General features: G+C 37.1%; 1 protein-coding gene across 1 annotated transcript in view; it reads left to right on the plus strand.

Annotated features, from left to right (window-relative positions):
- LOC121422867 overlaps nt 1-25208 on the plus strand; it is a 36011-nt gene extending 10803 nt beyond the window's left edge. The window contains exons 9-24 of the mRNA XM_041618093.1: nt 1474-1624; nt 2203-2360; nt 3136-3340; nt 4430-4491; nt 5844-5903; nt 6627-6738; nt 8324-8482; nt 10191-10235; nt 13132-14148; nt 14618-14740; nt 16458-16575; nt 20801-20954; nt 21355-21417; nt 23810-23882; nt 24414-24467; nt 24816-25208. Of these exons, the coding sequence (XP_041474027.1) occupies nt 1474-1624; nt 2203-2360; nt 3136-3340; nt 4430-4491; nt 5844-5903; nt 6627-6738; nt 8324-8482; nt 10191-10235; nt 13132-14148; nt 14618-14740; nt 16458-16575; nt 20801-20954; nt 21355-21417; nt 23810-23882; nt 24414-24467; nt 24816-24980 (2719 nt within the window). The 3' untranslated portion in view covers nt 24981-25208. The remainder of the gene's footprint in view (nt 1-1473; nt 1625-2202; nt 2361-3135; nt 3341-4429; nt 4492-5843; nt 5904-6626; nt 6739-8323; nt 8483-10190; nt 10236-13131; nt 14149-14617; nt 14741-16457; nt 16576-20800; nt 20955-21354; nt 21418-23809; nt 23883-24413; nt 24468-24815) is intronic.
- The last annotated feature ends 568 nt before the right edge of the window (nt 25209-25776 follow it).

The raw sequence follows: 25776 nt of genomic DNA on the forward strand, positions 1-25776 counted from the left end.
TACATGTAAATCGCATTGTGACATCACCTCCTAAAGCCATTTGGATGGTACGTCTTGTGTGCAACGGAATGAATGTGTGACATTCAGCCTCCCATTTGCTTGGGTACAACATGCTATTAGGCGTTGTACAATAGTGATAAGTAAGAGGTGCATTCCTTTAATAAGTGATTCTAATGATGTATAAGTCATATTTTTGTCCCTTTGCCTACAGTGGGTGAAAGCTCTATGTTCAAGGTAACACTTTTATTAGAATCATGAAAGCTGTTGAAAGTTCTACAAGTTAAGCATGAAATAGATTTCATATCTGGCATTGGTGGAGGTATAATTATACACTGCATAATCAAGAATCCAACTTGCTTTACATTTTTACTTTTTTTAATTCAATTCAATTTATTCAAATTCCATTCAATAAAAATACAAGATACAATATCAGAGAAATGCATAATTGGTAACAAAGCAATTAAACATGCATAAATGCAAAATGAAATTTGGGAGACTGCAAATGTAGCAAAAATAACAAAGATTGTTTTATTACAGGCCTGTGAAATCTCCGCTATTTAGCGGAAATCCGCTATTTTCATTTTTAAGACCGATTTCAATATCCGCTTTTTTCCTGTGTTCCATTTCCGTTTTTTTTTTTAGTCAAAATTCCGCTATTTTATCCAAAACGGCTGGAAAACAAGTCTAGTTAAATGGATGCGAGCAGAATGTGTGTGTTGTCAATATACACGTTACGGGGCCTTGTATTTTGCCTTCGAGAAGTTTCGAATTTTTAGTAACTATATGAAACTGCTGCAGATCACACCGTTGCCGTTGTTGGCATACAAGCGCAAAGCAGCGGCTCAAATCGCGATATTTTGCGACTGGTAAATACGTCTGTAAGGATGATGACGTCATCCAAGATGGTAATTTATGTTGACCAACGAAAGGATCGAAGATGACAACGTTTCCATCATTATTTCAAAGGAATTAGTGGTAAGTGCGGTCTAAGGTACGATATTTCTGAATTTTAAACATTTTTTTGTAAATAAGGATGTGATTTCTTTTTCATAATGTGACATTTTATGTACAAAAAACGATCGGAAAATCGGGTTTCCACTGTTAGATACGTTACTGCTAAAATACGTTGTCTGTGCGTATGGGCCTCCAAGCTCTTCAGTCTATGTACATGTATTGATGAGTGAGCCAACGCAGTTCAGTGGAACAACCAAAATACAGAGACTGAAGCTTTTGGTCTAGAATACACCGTGAATCGTGATGGGCGCAAATGCAGCGGCTTGGTGATAGTAAGGTAAATTTTCAGATTTTTCCGCTATTTTTTTGAAACCCCACTCACAGGCCTGTTATTAGAAGTTCAATCTTTCTCTCATCTCCTGTAATTTGAAATAAAAGGCCACTTACCATCCCCCCTCATACTAAAACTAGAAAGTCATACATTTATAATGAGCAATCCAATTTCTGTGTATTTTTCAGAATTCTGCCATCTCTGACCTCCAAAGATGCCATCTTCTTGTCTCCTCATAAGTTTGTTGGAGGTGTAGAGACTCCTGGGATATTAGTATCAAAGAAGGCCCTCTTTGTTAATCCTAATCCAACTGGTGGCGGTGGCGGTAGTGTTTTCTTTGTGAGTATTCAAACTTTTGGCCACTTGGTCTTACAACCAGCTCCTCTAATTGCCATTTAGCCTCTTTACCATTTGGTCTAATTTCAAGTTAGGCTATATTTTGCCCGAGTCGAACCGGGCGGTCCACTGGTGCCGGTACAAGGCAGTCAGTCACCGGTGCAATTTCGTCCGGACCAGTGCACCACTTAAATAATGAAAAACATAACAAATTCAGAGTTCCCAAAGAATATGAATATCAACAATTTTTCAATTCTTTATTTCCTTTTTTAGATTTATGATCAGAACTTTCACATGGTATATATTTCCGAACTTTCAATCAACCAAGTAGAGCTATAAAAATAATATTGTAAAGCAGAACTTATCAATTTTCTTGATCAAAGAAAAAAATGGATGAGTCAGGCTTCGGCTATACCCATTTCATGTCATATCCACTTGTTCTAACAACACTAAATAGACACATTGGAAATGAGATCAACTGGGCATTGCACAAAATTGATTCGTGCAAGTTTCAATATTTTCTTTGCTTGCAAATAATCAAGTTCTGTTATCATTATGGCATGTTTCTATCTGTGCCATAGGTACGGAGAGAAGCTCATCGTTATCTGAAGCAAATTGAGATGAGGGAGGAGGGTGGGACGCCCTCTATTGTTGGTGCTATCAGAGCAGGACTGGTAATGCAACTCAAAGAAACTATTGGACATGAAATGATTATGAGAAGAGAGAAAGAAATATGGGGGTAAGATTTCATTGTTAAGTTTGCTAAATGTTTTGTTTAAAAATATGTTTAAATGCATATTTTAAAATTATTTCATCAAAATGCAGAGCTTAATACAGTGATGATAGATAGCAAGACTTGAAGTAAAAAGTCAGCGAGCAGCACAGTCCAAAAAATTCGGGCGGCAAAAATATTGCGCGAATTGTTGAGGGGGGGGCTTCTGAGGCCCCCTGGCCTAGATAGGGTTAAATGTAGCAGTAATTTGTATGAAAAGATACGCACAATTTTTTTTCTTCTATGCCTCAGGAAGTAGAAAAACAAGTTTGAAATTACAAATGCAGTGTATTTCCACTTTAATGAAAAATTATAATAAAGGAAAATGCTAGAGGTGTCCGAAATTGAAGCCGAAAGTTATGTTAACCTAGGCTTAAAATGTTCAGTCAGGATCCAAAGTTGTTGTGAAACTTACAACATATCTGTTTTATTTCCATTGACCCAGAATGCCACCCAAATAATAGAATTGCCCAGCATGGTCAGTCCGTTTTTTTTTCACCCTTGACACACCATGAAAATCCTCATATTCACCCAAACAAATTCCGTGAGCTTTACATAAATGGATATTGTCAAAGATTCTGTCAAAAATATACTTTCATCTGATAGGTGAAAAAAATATTACCTTGTATTTTTTTTTCAATTTTGGGGATCTTTTCAAAGTGTAAACTTTTTATTGATACAGATGGGGATGGCCGGTCACATGTAATATATATATGTTCCATTGGTATCTTGGTCCACACAGCTCTGTTCTAGAACGTTTCTCCTCCTGTCCTAACCTGGTCATCCTAGGGAGTACATCCCAGCCACGCCTTCCTATCATCTCATTCTTGATCCGTCATCCTCACACCAAACAATTCCTCCATCATAACTTTATCTGTGCTCTGCTCAATGATGTCTATGGGATACAGGCTAGGGGAGGATGTGCGTGTGCTGGTCCCTATGCACAGGTATGACGGCTTCCTTTTTATCTCATTCTTGACTCTGATTCAGTTACCTATGATTCTTTGGCTTAGAGTGCATTTAGATTTATGAATATCATACATTTTAAACTGCGTGTGATACCTTTGAATGAGGAATTAACAATTTTATATCAGCCGCTATTAGTATGTAAAGAAATAAACTGATTTGACATCAGCTTATGATTTTCATATGTATTTTTATATGCCTTTCTAGACGTATTATGGTATCACGCTCTGTGTCCGTCCTTCTTTCTCTCCGTCCATGAACTTTTTCTTGTAGATGCAATAAATCAAGTTTAACTTAACCTAGGCTCATATAATTTGGTGTTTATAATACTAGCATGAATCCCAGGAAGCCTATTGATTTTGAGGTCAATAGACCAAAGGTCAAGATCACACTGACATGTTTTCATCTTACCCTTCTTCAGTCCTTGTAAACGCGATAACTTCAGTTTAACTTGAAGGTTTAAGGCTTAAGGCTCATATAATTTTGTGGTTTATGATATTAGCATGGATCCTAGGAAGCCTATTGATTTTTTTTAGGTAAAAAATGTCAAAGGTCAAGGTCACACCGACATGTTTTCATCTTACCTCTCTGAAATCCTTGTAAACGCGATAGATTTAGTTTTTTTAACCTAGGCTCATATAATTTGGTGTGTATGATAATAGCATAAATCCCAGGAAGCCTATTGATTTTGAGGTCAAATGGTCAAAGGTCAAGATAAAAGTGACATGTTTTTATCTTAACCTTCTAAAGTCTTTGTTAACACGATAACTTTAGTTGAACTTAACCTATGCTCATATAAGTTGGTATGTATGATACTGGCTTCGATCCCAGCAATTTTGTTGATTTTGAGGTCAGAAGGTCAAAGGTGAAGTCGCCACCTTCCACTTTTCTTGCTTGACCAATAACTCCATTTTTAGCAACACTCTTGTTGGTCAATAAAATCACAAATGGAGTTGTGTGACATTTCTGTGTAACAAACTGTTCTAGGAGTTTGTCATCAAAAGTTGACCCAAGGTTTCTGCATGTACGAATAATATTTCCAAACCTGATATGATTATTTCCCAACACAGGACTTGCTTGGTATTGATGAAGATTTGGCAGAGCAATTTGAAGATATGTTACTTGAAGACAGGTAAGTGAATATAATGCACAGATTGGATTAATGAAGTAGTCTTCTTTAAGTGAATTTCATTTGAAAGCATTATACTTTGACCTGATATGTGGTCAAACAAAATTATTTTTAAAATTTCTTTGAGCAAGGAAGTATTCTGTGTTTCCCCTATTAGGGAGTTTTAGATTAAAAAAAACTCAACCCAGGAAGTGGAATGTTCTCTCCCTACGACCTCAGTCCCATTTTCTCTACATACCGCCATACGGTGAGTCGAAAACAGCCATTTTATTCAGTTTTATTCAAACCATCTATATGTAGCTGGTACCAAAAAGTGTTAAAATGGCTGTTTTCTACTCGCCGTAGAGCAAATGTGACTTGGCGTTTTAACACTGCGTTCTCCTTATTAGAGAGCTTTAGATTTCACAACCTAGCCCATGACACGGAATCTTCTCTCCCCTCAACCATGGACCTATTACGAATGGACATTCAACGAGAGCATTTTATGACCACCACCTGTTTCCAGCTGTTAAAATCGCTGTCTAACCCTTAACTTTCTCTTTACGCGTTTTTTACGACGACCGCCCGGGGCGATTGTGTACACAAGCTCCTTTCGGCCATTGATCGTCACCGATCGATCACTGGCCCTCTTTCGATCAAAGACGGTCATGTTTAGCCCCGATTGCCAAAAGGGAAAATCCCTACATTACCTAGAATGCAATGCGCAATTCATATCCGGTTTTTCAGTACATTATTTTAGGCTGTCTATAATGTGCGATTGTCGTCTGACCATAAAAAAAATCCCGTTAAATTTCATCACTTCTGACTGAAGGTAAGCGCTACTATCGACATCAATATTGTCCGAAATAGATGCATTTTTAACGATTTTCCGCACGTTTCTCCGTCAAATTTTAACTGCATCTTTGCCGTAAATATACTGATCTGCAAGGTGATGTCAATGCATTTCATGTGCGGTTATTTGCGATGTACGTAAAAAATATGTTTATGCACGCCTGTTTTCTTGTTTCTGCAATCATTTTCATAGTGCTAACGTTCGCTGCTGTGCGTTGCTTTTGATAAAGTGAACGAACAACATCGCAATGGGTAGGAGCAGCGCACAATTGATTTCCGCTGTCCATCAGTGATAGCGTGTTTTACGACCGGCTTGATGGGCGTCAGCTGCCAGCGCTCTGTTTATAAAAGGATTAGCGGTGATGGTCTTTGGCCCAAAGGAGGGGATTCGTTGAATGTCCATTTGTGATAGGTCAATGCCTCAACGCTGCATTCTTGTTATTAATGATCATGTATCAGGAAGGAGAAACATAAAGGTATTGATATTGAATAAAAAATATTGTGTTTTTCTTTTTATTTTCCAGTCGTCTTGATAGGGTTCATCTTAGGAGGTACAGTGAATATTCAGAGAAAGAGATTCTCAGGTAAATCATAATGTATCATACCATTTTATCATGTTCAGTAGAATGTTTATGACTGTAAAATAATTCTATTTTTGTTTTTTCTTAAAAGAAATTGCTGTCTATTGAACTTTACATCTAGGCCCTTCCACACAAAACTTAGGCTTAGCAGTTGATTGTCAGGCTGAATTTTAGGCTTGATTATGTTGATCATTATGTGTAGCCAAGTATGTAAATCAATTGTAAGTTCAATCGCTAATCTTTGTACTTCTTGTGTTTATAATACTGACTAATCTTTGTGTTATTGTGTTATATTCTTTGTCTAAAAATTTTAAAACCAACCATCCAGCAGTGTCCTAGAATTTTCAGCATGTCATTGAACCAGGGGTGTGAGAGTTGAGATTTTTATCTGATTTCAGATTTTTATGTTTTGATTTTCAGCTTTATTTTAGCTTTTTTGGGCTTTCCTCTGTACAAAAAGAATGGAGCTTGTTCTATTTCAGACTTTTTCACCACTCCTCAGCTTTTTTCAGATCTTTTTATTTGTGACCACTCACACCCCAGTTGAACTCTAGAGCAAATGCAAATCTTTAAAATAAAAGCAAGGAAAATGTCTTTTTGAAAGTTCAGTGTGATTATTTTTTTTTTATTCCCTCTGCTGTCATTAAACCTTTTATTTTTATTTATTACAAAACTCCATTTTCTTTGGGTATGAATATTTTTTTTGAATGGAATTTATTTTTCTAGACCTGGTTTTGCAAGACTCAACTTCCCATTCTTCATGAGCGAGGAAGAGAAAGACTTTGTCATGGAAGCCGTTGCCATGGTTGCAGAAAATGGATGGAAACTTCTACCACAAGTAAGTTTTAAGAAATACCTTAGTTTGATTTGTATTCACCTGAAGAACCAGCTTTTCATTCTCCTTGCCTACAAAGAAACCACTCGTATGTTTGAATGGAGAGGACCTATAGCTTTCTGTTTTTGTTGAAGGAATAAGGATAAGTGCTACTGGAACTATTTAATTCAATTTGTTTCAAACTAGGGTCATCCTATCAAGCAGTTTTCAAGAAGTTCTTTACAAATTGCAATTACTGATTCTTGATAAATTCAGCTACATATAAATGAATTTTACAAAATATCTTGACAACTTTGTCGAATTCATTGTATGTGAAACTGAATGTTAAGTATGTGTAATAAACTGAGGAAGAACTGTTTGAATACTATACATTTCAAATTGAGAAGCTGTGCATCTGTCTTTCCACAAGCTTTCATTGCCAATGTTTCAACTAAAAAAAATAGAGAAAATGTTTTACATTTCAATGTCATGATGTCAATACCACTGCTGAATTAGCCTATTGTCAAGGCCCTGGCGGCTGCTTCCTGAGCGAAGCGAGGGATTTCTTAATTCGTTTAGCGAATTAGGCCTGGGGAGTGCAGCGAGCCAGGGCCTCTTGACATCTGGGCTGAATTATATATTCATGAGGAACATCTTCCTAATGAATATACATGAGCCATGAATATTACCGGTCACCTAGTAAACCAATGAAGTGTCAAAGCTGTTTCGTTCGGGGTTCGGAAGACTAGTAGTCCACTATTCAGCAGGGGATTTATTTGATTGCGGGACACTAAAGGGGATATAACCAGCAAAATGCTACAAGTAGTACTAGTACTATCTGTAACAGACCCATCACCGCCCAAAACTTCCCGGGAGATCGGCCTGGTCAGACTCTAGGCAAGGGGAAGCACCAACTGAACATCTCGACTCCAGCATTCCCTCTCTGCACCGCGGAGATCGATAATCGACGCATACAGGCATAGTGGAATCGTATGAAAGATTAAATTTTTTCCATATCCTGTGGGTAACATCTCGTCATTTCAGTGCATATTTAATTTCATCGACTTGCAAATCCTTAAATCGATCAATATTCCGCATGTTAGAGGCATATTCAATGTTCATTGATATTTAATCATCACTCTTCGCCAAGAATCAATCGGTCACCATTCAAGATGAGCTCATGAATATTCAATATGACGTCATTGCAGCCCGTGCTCTCCTTGGATGATTTTCACCGACCAGTTTTGGGGCGGAATATTGGTAAAAACAATAAATAACAAAAGATAGTCGGTGAAATTCGGCTCAGATGTCAAGAGGCCCTGTTCTCGCTGTGCTCTGCTTCGCTATATCCCTCACTTTGCTCGGGAAGCAGCCGTCAGGGCCTCGACAAAAGACTACTGCTGAATTGACTGTGATTGTGGAGGCGAGACTGTCTTGGATGTTTCACTTGTTCTCATTAACTCTCTCACATTGATTTTGTTCTCCATCATCTTCTTTCTCTATCTGTGTGTGTGTGTGTGCATCTCTTTTTCTTTTCTCCCTCTCTCTCTACCTCTCTATCTATCTATCTATTTATCTGTCTGTCTGTCTATGTATCTATCTTCTGTAGTACATGTTCAACCCCGAAACAGGAGAGTGGAAGCATCAAACACATCAGGTCTTTGAGGATCGTCGTTGGCTTGGTTCTATCTCCTACACCTCGGGTCACATGACCTATCCTGAACCTCGTGTGGTCAAGAAGAAAGGTTCCCTGCCCAATGACTATCAGGTAGATAGATTCACAGTATGTTCTGAATTGTAATTGGAATTATTTTTAATAACTGGATTAAATCATGAATAGACTTATCACCAATTGTAGTATCCCATTTCATATTAGATTTAGATTTATTCATTTTCCGTTCACAAAGCACAACAAAATCAAACAATACATAGTCAAATTTAAAGTACAACATCAATCGAAATGAGGTATAAACAATGAGAACTAATGCAAACTAAAGTAACTTTGACTATGATAACTATGTAAAACAGAACGGAGGGGCTTGCCAAGAAAAGCGAAGCTTGAATGGGAGGCAAGCCCCCGTAACTTAGTTTCAATACGTATATTACAAAATCATAGTATAAAGGAGAGACAGAAGACAGTTTAAAAGGAGGCTATACAAAGGAGACTGTTTACAAATATTACTAATGTTGGGACGGTTATTTTCTGTTTATCGGTAAATGAAATTGGAAAATCTATTTTGGTATTTTACTTTTTGTACTGAAAATTCATTGAACTTACTTTGCTATGTACATTTTCTATGCCGAAATGGAATTTCAATTTTAGATCAAGTTTAATAAAGAATTGCAGGTTTTCAGAAATGGATGATCGCTTTTCCTGAGCATAATGCTTTATTTGTGTATCCATTCTCTATTTATTAAATATATATTTGTTATTAAAGGTATTGTTTAACTTTGTGAGCAGCCGATTCAAAAAATTCTCAAACCAAGATGAAACATGTGTACAAGTGCATGTATTAGAACTGATAAACCCTGAAAACAACCATTATTGAGAATGAAAAGCTAAAACTACAAGGCAAACCCCGATTTTGTAAATAGGCGTCTTATAGACACCTAAATAGTACACATATTAAGTGTATGGGATGAAATTAAGATGGTGTTTCCGGTCACTTTATATTTCAATTTTTGAAGCACTAAATAATCATTTTCGAACGCAATTTTTTCTGGGCTTCATTTTTGTAACATATCACAGACACAGGTGACAATTTGCACCTTCTAGCCCAGATTTTTTAAAAGTCAAACCAATGTTAACCAATCACTTTAATAATAATGATAATAATAGTGATGTCTTATTGAGCGCAAACACCGTCTAGAGACGCTCATGGCGCTACTTAGTTATAAATATAAATCTTATTGCCTGTATAATGAATTGAATTTCCATTGTGGTCAATAGATATTGAATTGAATAAGGTGAATTTTTATTGAATGCAATATTGTTTTTAAGTATTAATTATGGGAAGTTATTAGTTATTAGTTCTAAGTCTCCGGACTGTGAAGCACAAGGTCCGGGGTTCAAATCCCACGACAGCACTAGCGTCCTTTGGCAAAGCGTTTATCTACATTTGCCACTCTCGTCCCAGGTGTAGTAAATGGGTACCCAGTAGGAAGTAATTCCGTGAATGCTCGATGCGCCCTATCAGGGTAGCCGTGCTAAAGCCGGGGTAATAGTATGCAGCGCTTACAAACGCTATATAAATGTTGCATATTATTATTATGGGGTAGAGAACTGATTTGTCATCATAGCAGAGTTGAACTGTATGGTAAATTTGTACACTTACATTAACTCACAGGTTTTTACGGTGTTGTGAAATGAACTTTGTTTTAACCCTATAGTAAGAGAGAATGAGGAAAACATTTTCATAGGTTGGGAGGAATAGTGATAATTCTTATTTTTCATGTATTTTTTTTATTTAATACAGCACTGCCTCCAGCTAGCCGAAGAAATCTTTGTGAAAGCAGCAAAGGTAGGAAGGGATTTTTTAAAATCAATTCTTTTGTCATTATGCCCCCCTCCAAGAAAATATGTTTGTTGCAGGAAAGGAGGTTTAAAGAAGGGGGTCGTTCGGTTGTTTTTTTCCTTCCCATATCATGGTTGATTGAGTAGAAGAAATAACCAGTTGTCTCACGATGTAACAAACGTAGTTTCTCACATCGTGAGACAACTGTTTATTTCTTCTACTCAATGCTTCACCACAATGAACCTCTTCCACATCATCATCAGTCAGACTGCAGGTCCCAAGAAAGTGGCTTCTTTCATCCAAGTGATATTCATGACTTGAGTTGTTTTGCATATTTAATGAGCTTGATGCGGACCAAAACACCTCTTTTCATTCGGTCATTGCTGCTCTAATTGTGCATCGAATTTCATGAATTTGGTACCATTGTAAAGAAGAAGAATCATTCTTTCAGGTCATGTGTTTGGATTTATTCAAAGATTTTGTAATATAGGTTAAAATTTTGATCTAAAATATGCTACAAAATAAATATTTTCACCTGACAAAAGCTGCTATTTTCACACTTTATTTATGTTTGAGCCCAAATGATTTTTATATCATGATAAAGCTGAATATGTATGCTTTAAAATGATATAGGTTTCAAAATAAGATTTGGTTTAATCGGGTCAAGATCACACTTTTCATTTGCCAAGTACATAAAGCAGTTTGAAAACAAGAATACTGCACTCTGATTGGTCAAAGAGACCACCCAGTGGCAAATTCCAACGGTTCCAGTGCCTGGGTTCGTGGGAAGGTCACACTTCCCATGTGGTAATCTCCTCAAATACCGCGCGCCTGTTGTTCTGTGAACCTTATCCAGCCAATCAGGACTCTGGATTTCATGCAAGTACAAAATTTCAGAAATCTCGTCTTGTACCTTGGTGGGAAAAGTGTGATCTTGACCCGATTAAAAGGTGCCGCATATCAAGTGTGGCATTGTGAGAAAGTACAGAAGTTCAGCTTTATGGTGATATAGATATCATTGAGGCTCAAAATAAAAAGTTTTGCACAATTTGCAAAAGAAAACGGAGGAAGAAAATTCAGTTTTGAGGCACACTTTCAGGCCAGAAATTTACTTATTTAACAAAATATTGTATACAAAACAAATGACCAATATGAAAGAGTAACTTTTACTCTATCTGATGGTGCAATAATATTTCATTTAACTTGAGGTTAAAACAGGTAAATTCTTAGAGAAAGAAAATCTCACGAATCACGAGATTTTGCAAGGAGGAGGATTCAGTCACGAGATGATTTGGATGAATCTGGCCTTTTTGCTCATTAGCATAGGGACCTGCGGTCTGACTGTCATGGGTGATGTTCAACTGCACCATTCGTTAGTAAAAAAAGGGAGAAGCAATGAAAATTAAGGTCAGGGGGGATTGAATTTGAATAAAAAAAGTGGACAGGTTTGACAAGGGTCCATCAGGTTACGGCAAACAATTATTTCTTCTTTTGCCCAATAAAACTCTTCTTACAATAATGGAATACCTTGTTTTTATCAGACATCAATGAATTCTGTTTATTCACTGTTGAGATGACTTTAAGAGCTTGTGGACACATCACAAGTTACCTATCAAAGCTTTATAGGAGCATTGTAGCCCAGCGAATTAGTATACAATCGCAAGCAGTCCAAAGACTGAAATATATGACTGTTTACAAATAGAATCATAACAAAAATGTGAGGAAAACATTACAAGTAAATATTCAAATACAATACACAAATTCATACAAATAAAAAAAAAATTAGTATAAATACATGAACTGAAGGAATGGGAAATGAGACCCAAAGAGAAAAAGGAAAGAGGGGGTTAGGGGACAACCAGGAGGACCCCAAAACTGTCCATTAACAAAAGCCCCAAATCAATGTAAAGGAACCCAAAACCACACACAATATCCTACATCTCAGAGGGTCTCAGTCCCATATTAATTACATTTAATAAAATACCAATAATCATTACATAATTACTACAAGGAGAGGTGCCAATAAAGTTGAAAATGGAAAGAAAGATAGAAGAAGAAAGAGGACAGGAAGGCAAGCAAGAAATAAGTCAAAAGAAAATGGAAGTCTTTGGACTCTGAAACATAAGGGTCGTGGGTTTGAATCCCAGCCATGGTGTTATTTCTTTCAGTGAGAAATTGATCCACAATGTGCTGCACTCAACCCAGGTGAGGTAAAAGGGACAGGAGGTAATTCCTCAAAATAGCTGTTAGCACCAGAATCGGTATACTATCTTAGCTGGGGTAATATAGGAGCACCTAATAAGGTGGATACGTGTGTTATAGAAATACCCTGCATATATTATTATTATCATCATCATCATCATCCTAGGTCATGTTTCATCAAACTCACTGCCAGAATTTTATTACGGTGTCGTCCCTCAGCCAATTACATTGTACTAATTAAGGACCTTTTAATTGTAGCTTGTAAATTTATATTGACAAGTTTTATCCAAGTTTATCAACAAAGGGTCAACAGCTTAGGGAAGCTTTTTAAGGGATTATATATGTGACAGTTCAAGCTTTAGGGTTACCCATTTTATTAGTAGTGTTACCATCCAAAACTTGTAAATAAAAGATATGTCTCAAATAATTGTTGTAGAAAATGTGTAATTGCCCAGAATTTAATATTAACACTGCATTTCTGCATGGCAATAAGTCTTTTTTCCAATTAATTATGATAAATTGTCCCATATAGGTTCTTTTCTCAAGTTTGTCACTTTTCAGCCAGATTTAATGATTTCACTATGTTGAGTTTAAATCAACATTTCAAGGTGACAATTGACTTGATTTTAAATAATTTCTCATGACATTATATAATTTGTGCGATTACTTAAACTTATCTTGAACTTTGATTTTATTCCAGACTCAGATCCACCACTTACCCGATCAGACCATCCTGTTTGATGAAGGAACAACCAAGCTTAGATGGTTTATGCTTCCGAGTGAAGCAAATAAGGTTCTTAAAGGCAATAAGAAGACCATCCAAGCTTCCACTCTTCCTTTTGAACCTCCATCCTATCCCCTGACGGAGGGTGAACTGGGTAAAAGGAGAGAACATCTTAAAAGATGCCAGCCTTCAGTGACATCTACAAAGATTCGTGACCGTGTGAAAGGTCAAAGGTCAGTTAGTGGGTCATCATATGAAGATGGATTGGAACAGAATGATAAGGATGTGGTCTTGGGTCAGAAACCGGGAGAGGATGACAGCTTGGATGATGGTAAGAATGTTCACCAGAGGAGCAGCAATGCACAGAGATTTGTTGATAGTGTTAATGAAGGGTTTGGAGGGTCATGTGTTGCTTCCTCAATATCACCTGATACATCACATGATACATCACCTGGTAGTGGTGAGTCACATACACACTGTGTCATACTGCAAGAGGAATCAGAGAACAAAGGGTCAGGAGATATGGTAGCTGATATATGTGAAAGAATGCCAAGGTTTTCCAAAGGTAATAATGATGTTCCTGATATTCTTGGAGAATCAAGTTTAAGTGACCAAGATCGATTGATGCAATCAGGATGTGAAAACAACCTTTGTAGTGTGAATGATGATACGCTTGACCAAGATGGTTCCGTTTTACCAAGGACGAAAGAAAATGATGGCATAGTGAACAAAGATGCAACTCTTGAATTTTCTCTGCAAAAGGAAAACTCTAGTAGCAATACAAATTCTGATGGTTGCCTACCATGTCAACAACAGAGTAGAGCACCTCAATGTGACAATGCTCAAGGATTACAAGATGACGTCTCAATAGATAGTGATGTTTGTCAGAAACTTCAAACTCCTCCAAAAACAGAAAGTAGTCATGACAGCAAGGGAGAACCTGCAGTGAAATTCAAAGTGCCACCTAAGAAGATCTTCAAACCTACATTACAGGTAAAAAAAATTCGACTTTTAGAGTCAGACAAAATGAAAACCTTAAATGTTCTAGCATTCTAGTTATCAAAATATTGGTATTATAAGCATATGAGCTTTTCAGATGTAATTTATACCATTTATGATATGTATGATGTTCAAGTACAACTCCTAGGCCCGTATTCTGAAGTGGGGTTTAACTTAAACTCAGGTTTAAAGTTGTGGTTTAAGTATGGATAGCCAATTGTTACATAAATCACAACAGTAGAGATTTCATTTCAGCTCACAACTTGATAAAAATTTTGACACATTTGGCTTCCCATAATTTTAGCATGGAGTTAGACCATGGTCATAGACCTAATTTCAGAATACGAACCATAGTGTGCTGACTTTGTTATAATTTGAAAATGCTAATAATGTATACATTTTGATATGAATAGTTGGTCCTCTACATACAGCTCCTTGGACATGGTTTACTGATTTATTTCAGGCTTTAGAGGATTATAAGATGTTGCGAGATGGAGATCGTGTTTTAGTTTGTTTATCTGGAGGCAAGGATAGTCTCTCTCTGCTTCATACTCTCAGACAGTATCAATTTGCTGCAAAGAAAAATGTAAGTTTATTATGTAGTTTTCATTATTTAATATGTATGTATATATAAACATTGGGCTGACACAAAAAAAATTATGTGAGTAATAAAAAAAAAATTATGATTGGTATGAATGTTAAAGGGTAGTTTGAAGGATTGAGGTTTCTTTCATATACATTTACTTGCAGGGAAGGAATTATTAGGTGATTGCTGAAAATTGGGGCCATTTCTTTCATGTTCAGGAATTCTCCTTTTTTTTTGGTGCACAACAAGAAATTTTGCAAATAGCATTTATCTGCCATATATATATATGTAGATTGATGAATTGATTTTCTAACTATTTTGAAAGCAATATGGTCTGTGACAAGGGTGAAATATCACAGTACCCTTTTGTATTTACTGTTTACTTGCTCAATTAGCAATTATGTAAATATCATTTATCTGCCATATATATATGTAGATTGATGTATTGATTTTCTAACTATTTTGAAAGCAATATGGTCTGTGACAAGGGTGAAATATCACAGTACCCTTTTGTATTTACTGTTTACTTGCTCAATTAGTGCCTATTTGGTTTTTGTCTCACCTGCATAGCAGAGTGAGACTATAGGCGCTGCTTTTCCGACAGCGGCGAAAGGCGGCGTCAACATCAAATCTTAACCTAAGGTAAAGTTTTTGAAATGACATCATAACTTAGAAAGTATATGAACCTAGTTCATGAAACTTGGCCATAAGGTTAATCAAGTATTACTGAACATCCTAGTAGAGTTTCATGTCACATGACCAAGGTCAAAGGTCATTTAGGGTCAATGAACTTAGACCATGTTGGGGGAATCAACATCAAAATCTTAACCTGAGGTTAAGTTTTTGAAATGTCATCATAGCTTAGAAAATATATGGACCTAGTTCATTAAACTTGGACATAAGGTTAATGAAGTATCACCAAACATCCTGCATGAGTTTCATGTCACATGACCAAGGTCAAAGGTCATTTAGGGTCAATGAACTTTGGCTGATTTGGGGGTATTTGTTGAATTACCATCATAACTTTAAAAATATGTTGGTCTAGTTCATAAAACTTGGACATAAGAGTAATCAAGTATCACTGAACATCCTGTGCTTATTTTAGGTCACATGACCAAGGTCAAAGGTCAATGTACTTTGGCCATAATGGGGGTATCTGTTGAATTGCCATCATAACTTTGCAAGTTTATTGATCTGACTTTTGAAACTTGGACATAAGAGTAATCAAGTATCACTGAATATCCTGTGCAAGTTTCAGGTCACATGATCAAGGTCAAAGGTCATGTGAGGTCAATGAACTTTGTCCACATTGGGGGTATTTGTTAAATTACCATCCTATCTCTGTAAAGTGTATTGGTCTAGTTCATAAAATGTGGAAATAAGAGTAACCAAGTATCACTGAACATCTTGTGCGAGTTATAGTAGTTTTCAAAGTCAGCACTGCTGCTATGTTGAATCGTGTGATGCAGGTGAGATGGCCAGAGGCATTCCACTTGTTATGTATTGATTTTGTGAACAAGTGATATTATAATGATGTAAATGTGAGACTGTATTCTATTACTTTGTAGACATTGTGATAGTTTGATTAAGCTCAAATAAATTTCCAGGAGTTGTCATAAGAACAGTTAAAGAAAGACAACAAACAATACATTACATTGTCTCGTTGCTGATATGATTTTTTTAAAAAAATCATATTCTTCATCTTTCCTTTCCTTAGGGTATAACCTTTGACCTTGGAGCAGTGACTGTTGACCCACAAACATCCTCCTTCAATCCTCGACCTCTCATTGGATACCTCGCTAAACTGGGTCTGCCCTATTTTTATGAAGAGCAATGTGAGTAACAGGAGACCTGTTAGGGTCACTTCAATTAAATGGGAAGTTCACCCTGAAGAAAACTTTGTTGTAAAGATAGCAGAAAATATAAAAGAAATATTGGTGAAGGTTTGAGGAAAATCCATTAGAGATTAAGAAAGTTATTAGTGTTCAAAGTCTTTATTTGTGACGTCATAAATGAGCAGCTGCCCCATATGTTATGTAACATAAAATTTTGTATGGTTCCTGATGACTTAATTTTGTTTTCTATTCATGATCGGGTGTGAAATGATTTGTCTATTGATATACAAAAGGTACAGTGAAAACCATCTTCAATTTTCTGAGAAAATGACATTTCATTGATTTTTTTACCATTTGCTATGTAGGAATGCGGCTCGCATATGACGTCACAAATCAAGTAATTGAAATACTTATAACTTTTTAATTCTTTGATGAATTTTTCTCAAACCTTCAGCAGTATTTTTTATTATTTTTCTACTACTTTTACAATAAACTTTTTGTCAGGGTGAACTTCCCCTTTAAATGGTCATCCTTTGTCCGTCTGACCCCAATTATTTTCCATCGTCATTTCACTTCTTCTTCCTCTCTGGTGTATTATCATGCTATTCTGGTTTGCCGGGACCAGCTGGTGCAATACACTGGGTGACCACCTTACTATTTGACGAATGGTGTATTGGTTTTGACTTGCATAGGTTGTGATTCTCCTATACTTGGGATGAACATTTGTGTATTTTCCGATGGGCGGAGTGTTTTCTAACTGCATTCACACCTGCACTGAATTCAGTGGTGAGGCACGCCAACTTGCAATGCTACATGTAGCTTCAGTTTTTTGTCTCGCCTGAACAAATTTCGGCAGAGACCAAATGATAACTTTTCCTGTAAGTCTGTTGGTCCACATGTGAGCCCATGAGAATGATGGGGTCAAAGGTCATCTAGGGGTCAAAAGTTCGAAAGATGTGAGGTCATGTCCATCCTTTTTGGGAACTTTTCATGCAACTTGCTTTCATTTGTTAATTTCTACATCAATTTTGATCACACTTGGTTCAAATGATTCTTGGGTAATATCACACGTGTGTTCATGAGGATGATGGGTCAAAGGTCATCTAGGGGTCAAATGACCACATTGCAAATTCACTGATCGCCAAATCAGGCGAGACTCGTGGTTCGTGTACCACCTTATTTTTGTTAGATGTCTTTCGGCATAAGCTAGACTCAAACCCATGCATGTTGAGATCATACGATCTCATCTGAAACAGGTGCTCTTACCAACTGAGCTACATGTATGTCACTTGATGAACTGCTCTAGCTATTATAATCTGAGAGAATCCCAGCCATAGCGTAATTTCCTTCAGCAACAAATGTATCCACATTGTGCTGCACTCGACCCAGGTGAGGTGAATGGGTACCCGGCAGGATTAATTCCTTGAATGCATGAGCGCTAAAAGGCAGGTCGAGCTAAAGCCGGGGTAATAATAATAATAATAACAACACACCTCAGAATAGAATATTTCTAGATAGATGGTGCTATATTAATGCCTATTATTATTATTATAACCTATTATTTGAACTAGAAAATAGAGAAATAATGGAATACATGTAGCTCTTATGAGAAGAGCATGTCAGACATATTCAGGCGCGCCGGAACACTTTCAGTTTTGGGGGGGCAAAATCCCGAAAGGGGCACAATATTTTTGACAGCGTGAGATACCGAAGCGATCGAGGGGGAGAGGCTATGGGACCTCCCCCCACGTAAGGATTTTGTGTAAAATGGAGTGTAAAAGTTGCGTTTCTAAGTGCATTCAAAAATAAATTTCTTGAGAATTAAACAGTCTTGGAGTTCTTTTTGCTCCTTCTGTTTCCTCCGGCCGGCCGGCCCTTCTGACCCAGCCTGGTGTTTCTTCGTGACCAGGGTTGCAGTTCCAGCAAATTACAAGCCTTATTGCAAACGAAATTGTTTCAAGCCAGTGTAATATAGGCCTTTTAAAGACTTTAAGATGACAAACATGACCGTACGCAGCCGGGGGCCGCCGATCGAGAGGGCAAAATTCACAAAATTCACCAAAAGTGTGCACGAAATCCTTCAATTTCGTTCTAGAAAATGCAAAAGCTCCCCCATCACAAATCCCCTCGCTCTTACGTTTCTTCGAAAATTTAGGTCTTGCAGCCCCACCCACTCCCGGGTTTTTTTTTTTATTTTTGCAAACGTCCATGAATAACAAAAGCTGGGATGAACCAGAGAACATAGCTGCCATCTCGATCTGACTAGTAACAGGTAATGGGAAGAAGTTTTGGAATCTAAAATACATAAGTGCTATATATGAGCTGAAATAGTATCAGACAAAACGCCTTCCAATCATGCCAATGAAAAGGAATAGAGGAAATACGGGGCTGTGAAAATATCTTAAGATTTTTTTTATAGTAGAGCACTACTGTAACGCTTATTTTTTTCTTTTATATTCTTTACATTTTTATTCATATCTCGGATAATATCTTCCGGTCAAGAAGACACTTTCACAGATGACTTTATTTTGTTCATGTCTAAACATTATCTCTAAGTTGCTTTCGAGTGGGATTCACCATTTTTACAAATTATAAATTATAATCCTCTACACATGATTATTCTGAGTGTAATTTTCTGATAACATGTCTATATTGAGTTGAAATGACCTTGGTATTTTCTTTAGGGCACTGAATTGTTATTATTATTTGTTTGGCGTCACCTGTGCCTGGGAGGCGAAAAGCGAACTGAATCACTATGATCCACAGGTCTCTCCTCCCGATTTAACTGATTGGAGGGGGGGGGTGCAGGTGGACCTCGACACCGGGGTTTCCCCCTACTCTTATACGAATAGTGCAGTGGGTTCTTAACGTGCAAAGGTGGTGACTCTCCTCTACACGGGGCCTCCATTTAACGTCCTATCCGAGGGACGGAGTGTTTTCCATTGTAACATAGCCTGCATCTATGAAACATGGGAGAGACGTTTACACACAACGCACTGACTTCAGTCATCCGCCCAGGGTGGACTCGAACCTACGATCTTTGGTTCGACTTCGACGGGCAGACGCGTTCCAACACCGCTTTCTTGTTATCACTGTATTAACTAAATTTAAATTTAGTTGAAAATGAAATAATTGATATATATAATATGGTTTCTGGGCTTGATAGCTATGACATAGATTCCATATCTTGCTCGAGTAACTAGTGTTCACGCGCGTTAGTTATATCGGGTCCAGTCTGAGCGTTTCTGGGCGACCGCGCGTTTGTTAGACGACACAGCCAGCATCATAGAATTATAAACCTAATCATTGGTGGACCACTATCAATTTGCCATTCGCTTTTAGTCTGAAATGTATTCATTAAAAGGTTAAACGTTATCACACTGTAATAAGATGGAAAAGGGGCTTATCAAAGCTATGTTTCACAGAGGAACTGTTCGTCAAAAGACGCGAGGCTTACTATGATAATGTATTTGCCCCGTCAGGGGCAAAATTTTTTCATTTTTGACAATGGAAATGACAATTTTCAGGCAGAAAAGTGCCTTCATTTACTTTTGTCCTTAAATAATTTATCATTTTTTATCTGTCAGGGGGGCACGTTGGGGGGGCAAAATCTCGTTTTGCCCCCCCAAAGTTTTATTTGGGGGGGCAAGTGCCCCCCGCTTCCGGCGCCCTTGGACATATTACCCAAAGGTGTGGAGTTATTGTGATCAATATCATTCACTTGGAAATGATCACAGTTCATACTATGTGAATACAAACGAACACAATCAATCCAACTTTAATTTCAGTGATTGCCACTCAATTCATCGTACGCACCACGAACCGTCCTCTCTGGAATAGATACAATGCACTATCGCGCCTCGCGATTTCACCACGAACCGTCCGCTCTGTTACGATGCCCACTGTAGCGTAAATAATTCACTTCAAGAATATATAAAGATACGGGATGGAAATTTGGAACCTGAACTTTCAAACGAAGACACCGGTAAATAATTTGCTCTCCTTGTAGGTGCACTTATTGCTGGTTTTAAACAAGCTTTTCTTTAAATGCGTTTTCTGCAACACTAACTTTCGCATTGAAGTACGCAGAGAGGACGGTTCATGATGCGTGTGACAAATTAAACAATATCTCTGCCTATGATTTACCTTTCATCTAGGAGAAAACAATATATTACAACTATTTTTAGAAACACTAAGGTTTAATATTCTATACGTTGAATCCAAGGTATCATTGATCAAGCAGCCGCTTTGCCTGAAGGATGCGATTCTATTTGTAGTTTCTGCTCCCGTATGAAGAGAGGCAGACTTTATGCATGTGCCAGGAGAGAGGGATACAACGTCCTTGCAATGGGCCAACATCTTGATGACCTCACTGAAAGGTAAAACGTATAAAAAGGGATTATATGGCCCATATTTTGAACTGTGGTTTATTTAATTTAAACCTTGATTTAAAGATATGGGTTAACTATGGAAAGCCAATAATGTCACAAATCTGTCAGAGTCAAGGGTAAATTTGTCAACTCTGTCGACACTGAAATCATTTATAGTTAGCTGGGAATGATAAATAAAATAGTTTTCTTCACCATGGTAAATTTGATTAAAGTACTTTGATTAATGTTTGTGTTTTATATCTTCTGAAACATTGAAATATTATATTATCATGGACCTAACCTCTGTTTATAGTTTCAATACCACAATATTCTGATATTATCATTATATCATCCAGTGAAACATGAAATATATGAGAGTATTTTTTTTGTGTGTGTTTTTCATTTCTAGTTTCTTGATGTCTGTTTTCCATAATGGTCTCCTAAGGACAATGAAAGCCAACTATACAGTCAAGTAAGAACCATAACTGACTCAGTATAATAATATTTAATGTTTTTATGAATCAGGAAATAAAGAAATTAATCATATATGATAAATAAAATTTCATAGTGGTGGATAAAACTTGATGAGATTTTGATAATTGAAGTCGGTCATTAGAACATGGCATTTAGTAATCAATATTGACATTTTTGAATTGTTATTGTATTTTATGGCTCAGAATGGGATAATACATACCATAAATATTCCAAGATTTGGGGAATATTGGATTCGTAAGGAATTGCACAAAGCAAAGATGAGTGCAATGTTAGACCTAGCAAGTTAAATATTTTGGGTGTCTCATGAAGGAGAGCCATCCAATGATGTTACTTTTATTGATCATTATTCATTAAAGGTCAAGTCCACCCCAGAAACTTGTTGGTTTGAATCGATAGAGAAAAATCAAACTAACATAATGCTGAAAATTCATCGAAATAGGATGTAAAATAAAAAAGTTATGACATTTCTAAGTTTTGCTTATTTTTACAAAACAGTTCAATGAGCAATTCAGCGATATGCAAATGAGAGAGACGATGATGTCCATCACTCACTATTTCTTTTGTTTTTTATTGTTTGAATAATACAATATTTCAATTTTTACAAATTTGACAGTACAGGACCAACTTAATTTAACCATAAACTGTTAAAATAATGGTCATTCCACATGTTCAGGGAGAAATAAAACATGGTTCACTTGACAAGGAGAAAATTAGAATACAGTGTATTTCGTATTTCATATACCAAAATACAAAAGAAATAGTGAGTGGGTGACGTCATCAGTCTGCCAATTTACATACAGACCAGGATGTGCATATAACTGTTTTGTGAAATTAAGCGAAACTTTAAAATGTCTTAACTTTCTTATTTTACATTCGATTTCAATGAAATTTTCAGTATTTTGCTAATCAACTTTTGTTGGGATGGACTTGTCCTTTAAACCTTGCAATACAGTATGATAGTGCACAGCAAGTTTTGTACATTGGCCAATAGGAATCTATCAGGTATCGGTGCATCATGCAGTCTTCTCTGATATTGCATAGGGATATCAAGTGGACCAGATTATACATTTTCAACGCACTACTAAAGACCCTGTATAGATGATATTATTCATTTTTTATGTCAGTATATAAGTATGGTGCATGAAGTATGGTAAAGTGCCCTAAGTCTGCGCAGTGACCTTTGTCTGAGCATACACATATCTGTGAGATTCTATTGATAGAAGATACAGCACGACCACAAAATTTATGTCTGCAATGCTAAGACAGACAATACTCAAAATGGTGGAAAATATTGAATTTCAGGCATTTTATGTCACAGCCCCAAGATGCAATGTTTCTCATCAAAGTCCCTAAATCTTTTTTTAATGTGAATGAGTGCGCAGACATGGGGCACCACTTTTTTGTTCAATCTGGAAATGATTAGCCGAGGTATTTTCCAAGAAAATCCTACATTTCTCTCAAATTTTTATGAGATTTCTGGCACCAAGGAACATTATCAACTGAAAATTTTTGTGAAATAAAGAAACATTCATGTTTAACTGGTGTGTTGGCTCAGTTGGTAGAGCGTCCGTCTCACAACCGGGAGGTCAGGGGTTCAAACCCCCGGCCGCGTCAGACCAAAAGACGTTAAAAGATGGGAGTTGCTGCTACCCTGTTTGGCGTTCAACAATTAAAGGGATAGAGCCTCGTCAATCTGGCGCTGCACGGTGGCTGCTGGGCCCACGATCAATTGGGCAAAGCAAATTTTCGGAGTATTTCATTTCATGTCTATTTCGAACAGTAAATTATGGATGGAGGGAGTTTTAGTCCTAAATTAAATTTTCAGATGTGCAGACATGCCCCCCCTTCACACTCATGTTGTTTAATTTACTGCACGCTCAGTTATATAAGCTTCAGAATGCAGCTGCTCGCATTGTCACTTTGTCAAGTAAACACTCTCATATGACTCCCGTCTTGTATTCGCTGCATCGGCTCTCTATCAGAAATCGGATTATCTTTAAGATTTTGTTGCTTGCTTTTCATAGTATTCTTGGATCAGCACCACAATACATTCTTTCATTTATCAATAACGACAGACCAAGCAGGTCTTTGCGCTCATCCACTTCGGGCTTCCTTGTCATTCCAAAGTTTCAAAAACTTGGGGGGAAGATCATTGCTTTTGCATGCCCCACTTTGTGGAATAGCCTTCCTGAAGGCATAAGAAAATGTACCTCTGTAGAAACTTTCAAAAATCTTCTAAAAACTTTTTTTATTCAACTCTTAGTTCTTTGTGCGCCTTGAGCACTCTACAGAGTGGATTTGGCGCTTTATAAGTCACATTATTATAATTTATTCCCTATATGTCCTTTATTTCTGTTCTTACTCTACAGAGAAGGTGATCTCAGAGTTATTAGACCATTTGTGTATGTCAGAGAAAGGGATCTTAGGGACTTTGCCGAACAGGTGAGATCTCTTCTCTTTCTTCCTTTTTTGGTGTTGCTGAAAGAGCTGTTGTTTCTATATGAAATAATCCATTCCTAAATTAGGTTGTTAGGAATATTTCTAAAGTTTTCTTTTATATGTCGTAGTATTTATTTTCTTGTTAGTTTGTTTCTTTTCATTTCCCCTGCCTCTCAATCTTTGCCTTCCTTTTTCTTTCTTTCTTTCTTTCTTTTTTTCTTTCTTTCTTTCTTTCATCCTTCCTTCCGTCCGTCCGTCCTTCCTTCCTTCCTTCCGACCTTCTGACCGTCCTTCCTTCCTTCCTCCCTCCCTCCCTCCCTCCTTTCTTTCTTTCTCTTACATTTTTTTGCCATTCTTTGTGCCTTGCTTTACATCTCCCCTTTTATTCTTCCTTTTAATGTCTTTTGTCTTTCTTCCATCTTTTCTTCTCGCCTTGCTTTATATATTTCTTTTTTCTATCCTACTTCCCTGACGATGTACAATTTCTTTTCCTCAAAGAATAAATCAGAGTGTATATGTGTGTCATTTTAACAGGCAAAGCTTCCTGTAATACCAGAAAACTGCCCAGCCTGCTTTGAAGCACCAAAGGTAATTGCTCCTTCTAATCTTTCAAATATTCTACTAAATATTATTCTACTAAATATACCAAAACAACAATGTAATAAAAATAAATTGATTATTTAAATAAATAGATTGAAAATTTGGGGAAAATGTAACAATGCTATTATGTTGAATAGTTGCCTGCTAATTTTGCTGCAGTCGGACAATCGGGGGGGGGGGGGGGGGGTCGTAATGGGAGAACTACGGTAGATAGGAAATCAGTGTAATTGGATGAGAAAGACATATACCTAAAATCATATAGCTTCCTTATTTATTGAACAAATATCTTCTCATTGTATTCCTACCGCAATCTTTCATCCTTTCAATGCCATACAGGAACGTCACAGAGTCAAGCAGTTGTTGGCTGCCCAGGAACTTTTGTTTCCACGGTTATACCCCAGTTTACAAACGGCTCTGAGACCTCTCATGTCAAAGAATAAAACTGGGATGGAATCTACCCTAGCAAAGATGAAACATGACGAGGATGATATTGATTTCTGATGGAGGAAGGATATGCCTTATATCAACGATCTTCAAGGGATCCCAAGTTTCCAGTTGTAAAATGGAAAATATCATGGATCCATGGACTGATTGAGGCACTTAAAGGAAGAATTAGGCTGCAATCAAGCCTTCAGTAGTCACAGGCACTAATTATGCCTGGGAGTAAACATCGATTGATCGAATGGTTCGATTGGCATGCCGCCAATCGATCAGCAAAATTTACACTAATTGAATGTTCGGCAGATCCCGATTATGACATTGGGAGAACTCGAATACCCAAGTAATAATAACAAAATGACAAGAAAACAATGATGACAACTGTTTTTGAATACTTCATACAGGTTTAAAAATTATGTTACCGAGGTAATGTTTAAAAAATTATCAATGATTGTATCACATTCACAGTTACACACCAACATGAAAGCGCCCCGAAAATGTTAATCCCACCCGACCTTGCCCTCGATACACAAAATAAGTTCATTGTCTGCATGCACAAAACAATAAGTAAACACACAACCAGCTCACTTGAGCTGATTGGACCTTCGGATAGCCAATGAAACTTTTTGGGAAACAGAAGACGGCACGTGGTCCCCTTATCAGGAAAGGTCATGACTTCAAAAATAAATTGACCCCCCTCCCCCATCTGTGTGTGTGTGTGTGAGGGAAAGAGAGAGAGAGAGAGAGAAAGATAGGGGGTGGGAGCCGGAGAATTCCTTTCATGTTTCAAAACAATGCAACCTTTTTTATATCCCCCTCACACAATGAAAACTACATTCGAACATTAACACGCGCCCGC

This window comes from Lytechinus variegatus, chromosome 10 (genome assembly GCF_018143015.1).
Source record: "Lytechinus variegatus isolate NC3 chromosome 10, Lvar_3.0, whole genome shotgun sequence".
NCBI classification, from domain to species: Eukaryota; Metazoa; Echinodermata; class Echinoidea; order Temnopleuroida; family Toxopneustidae; genus Lytechinus; species Lytechinus variegatus.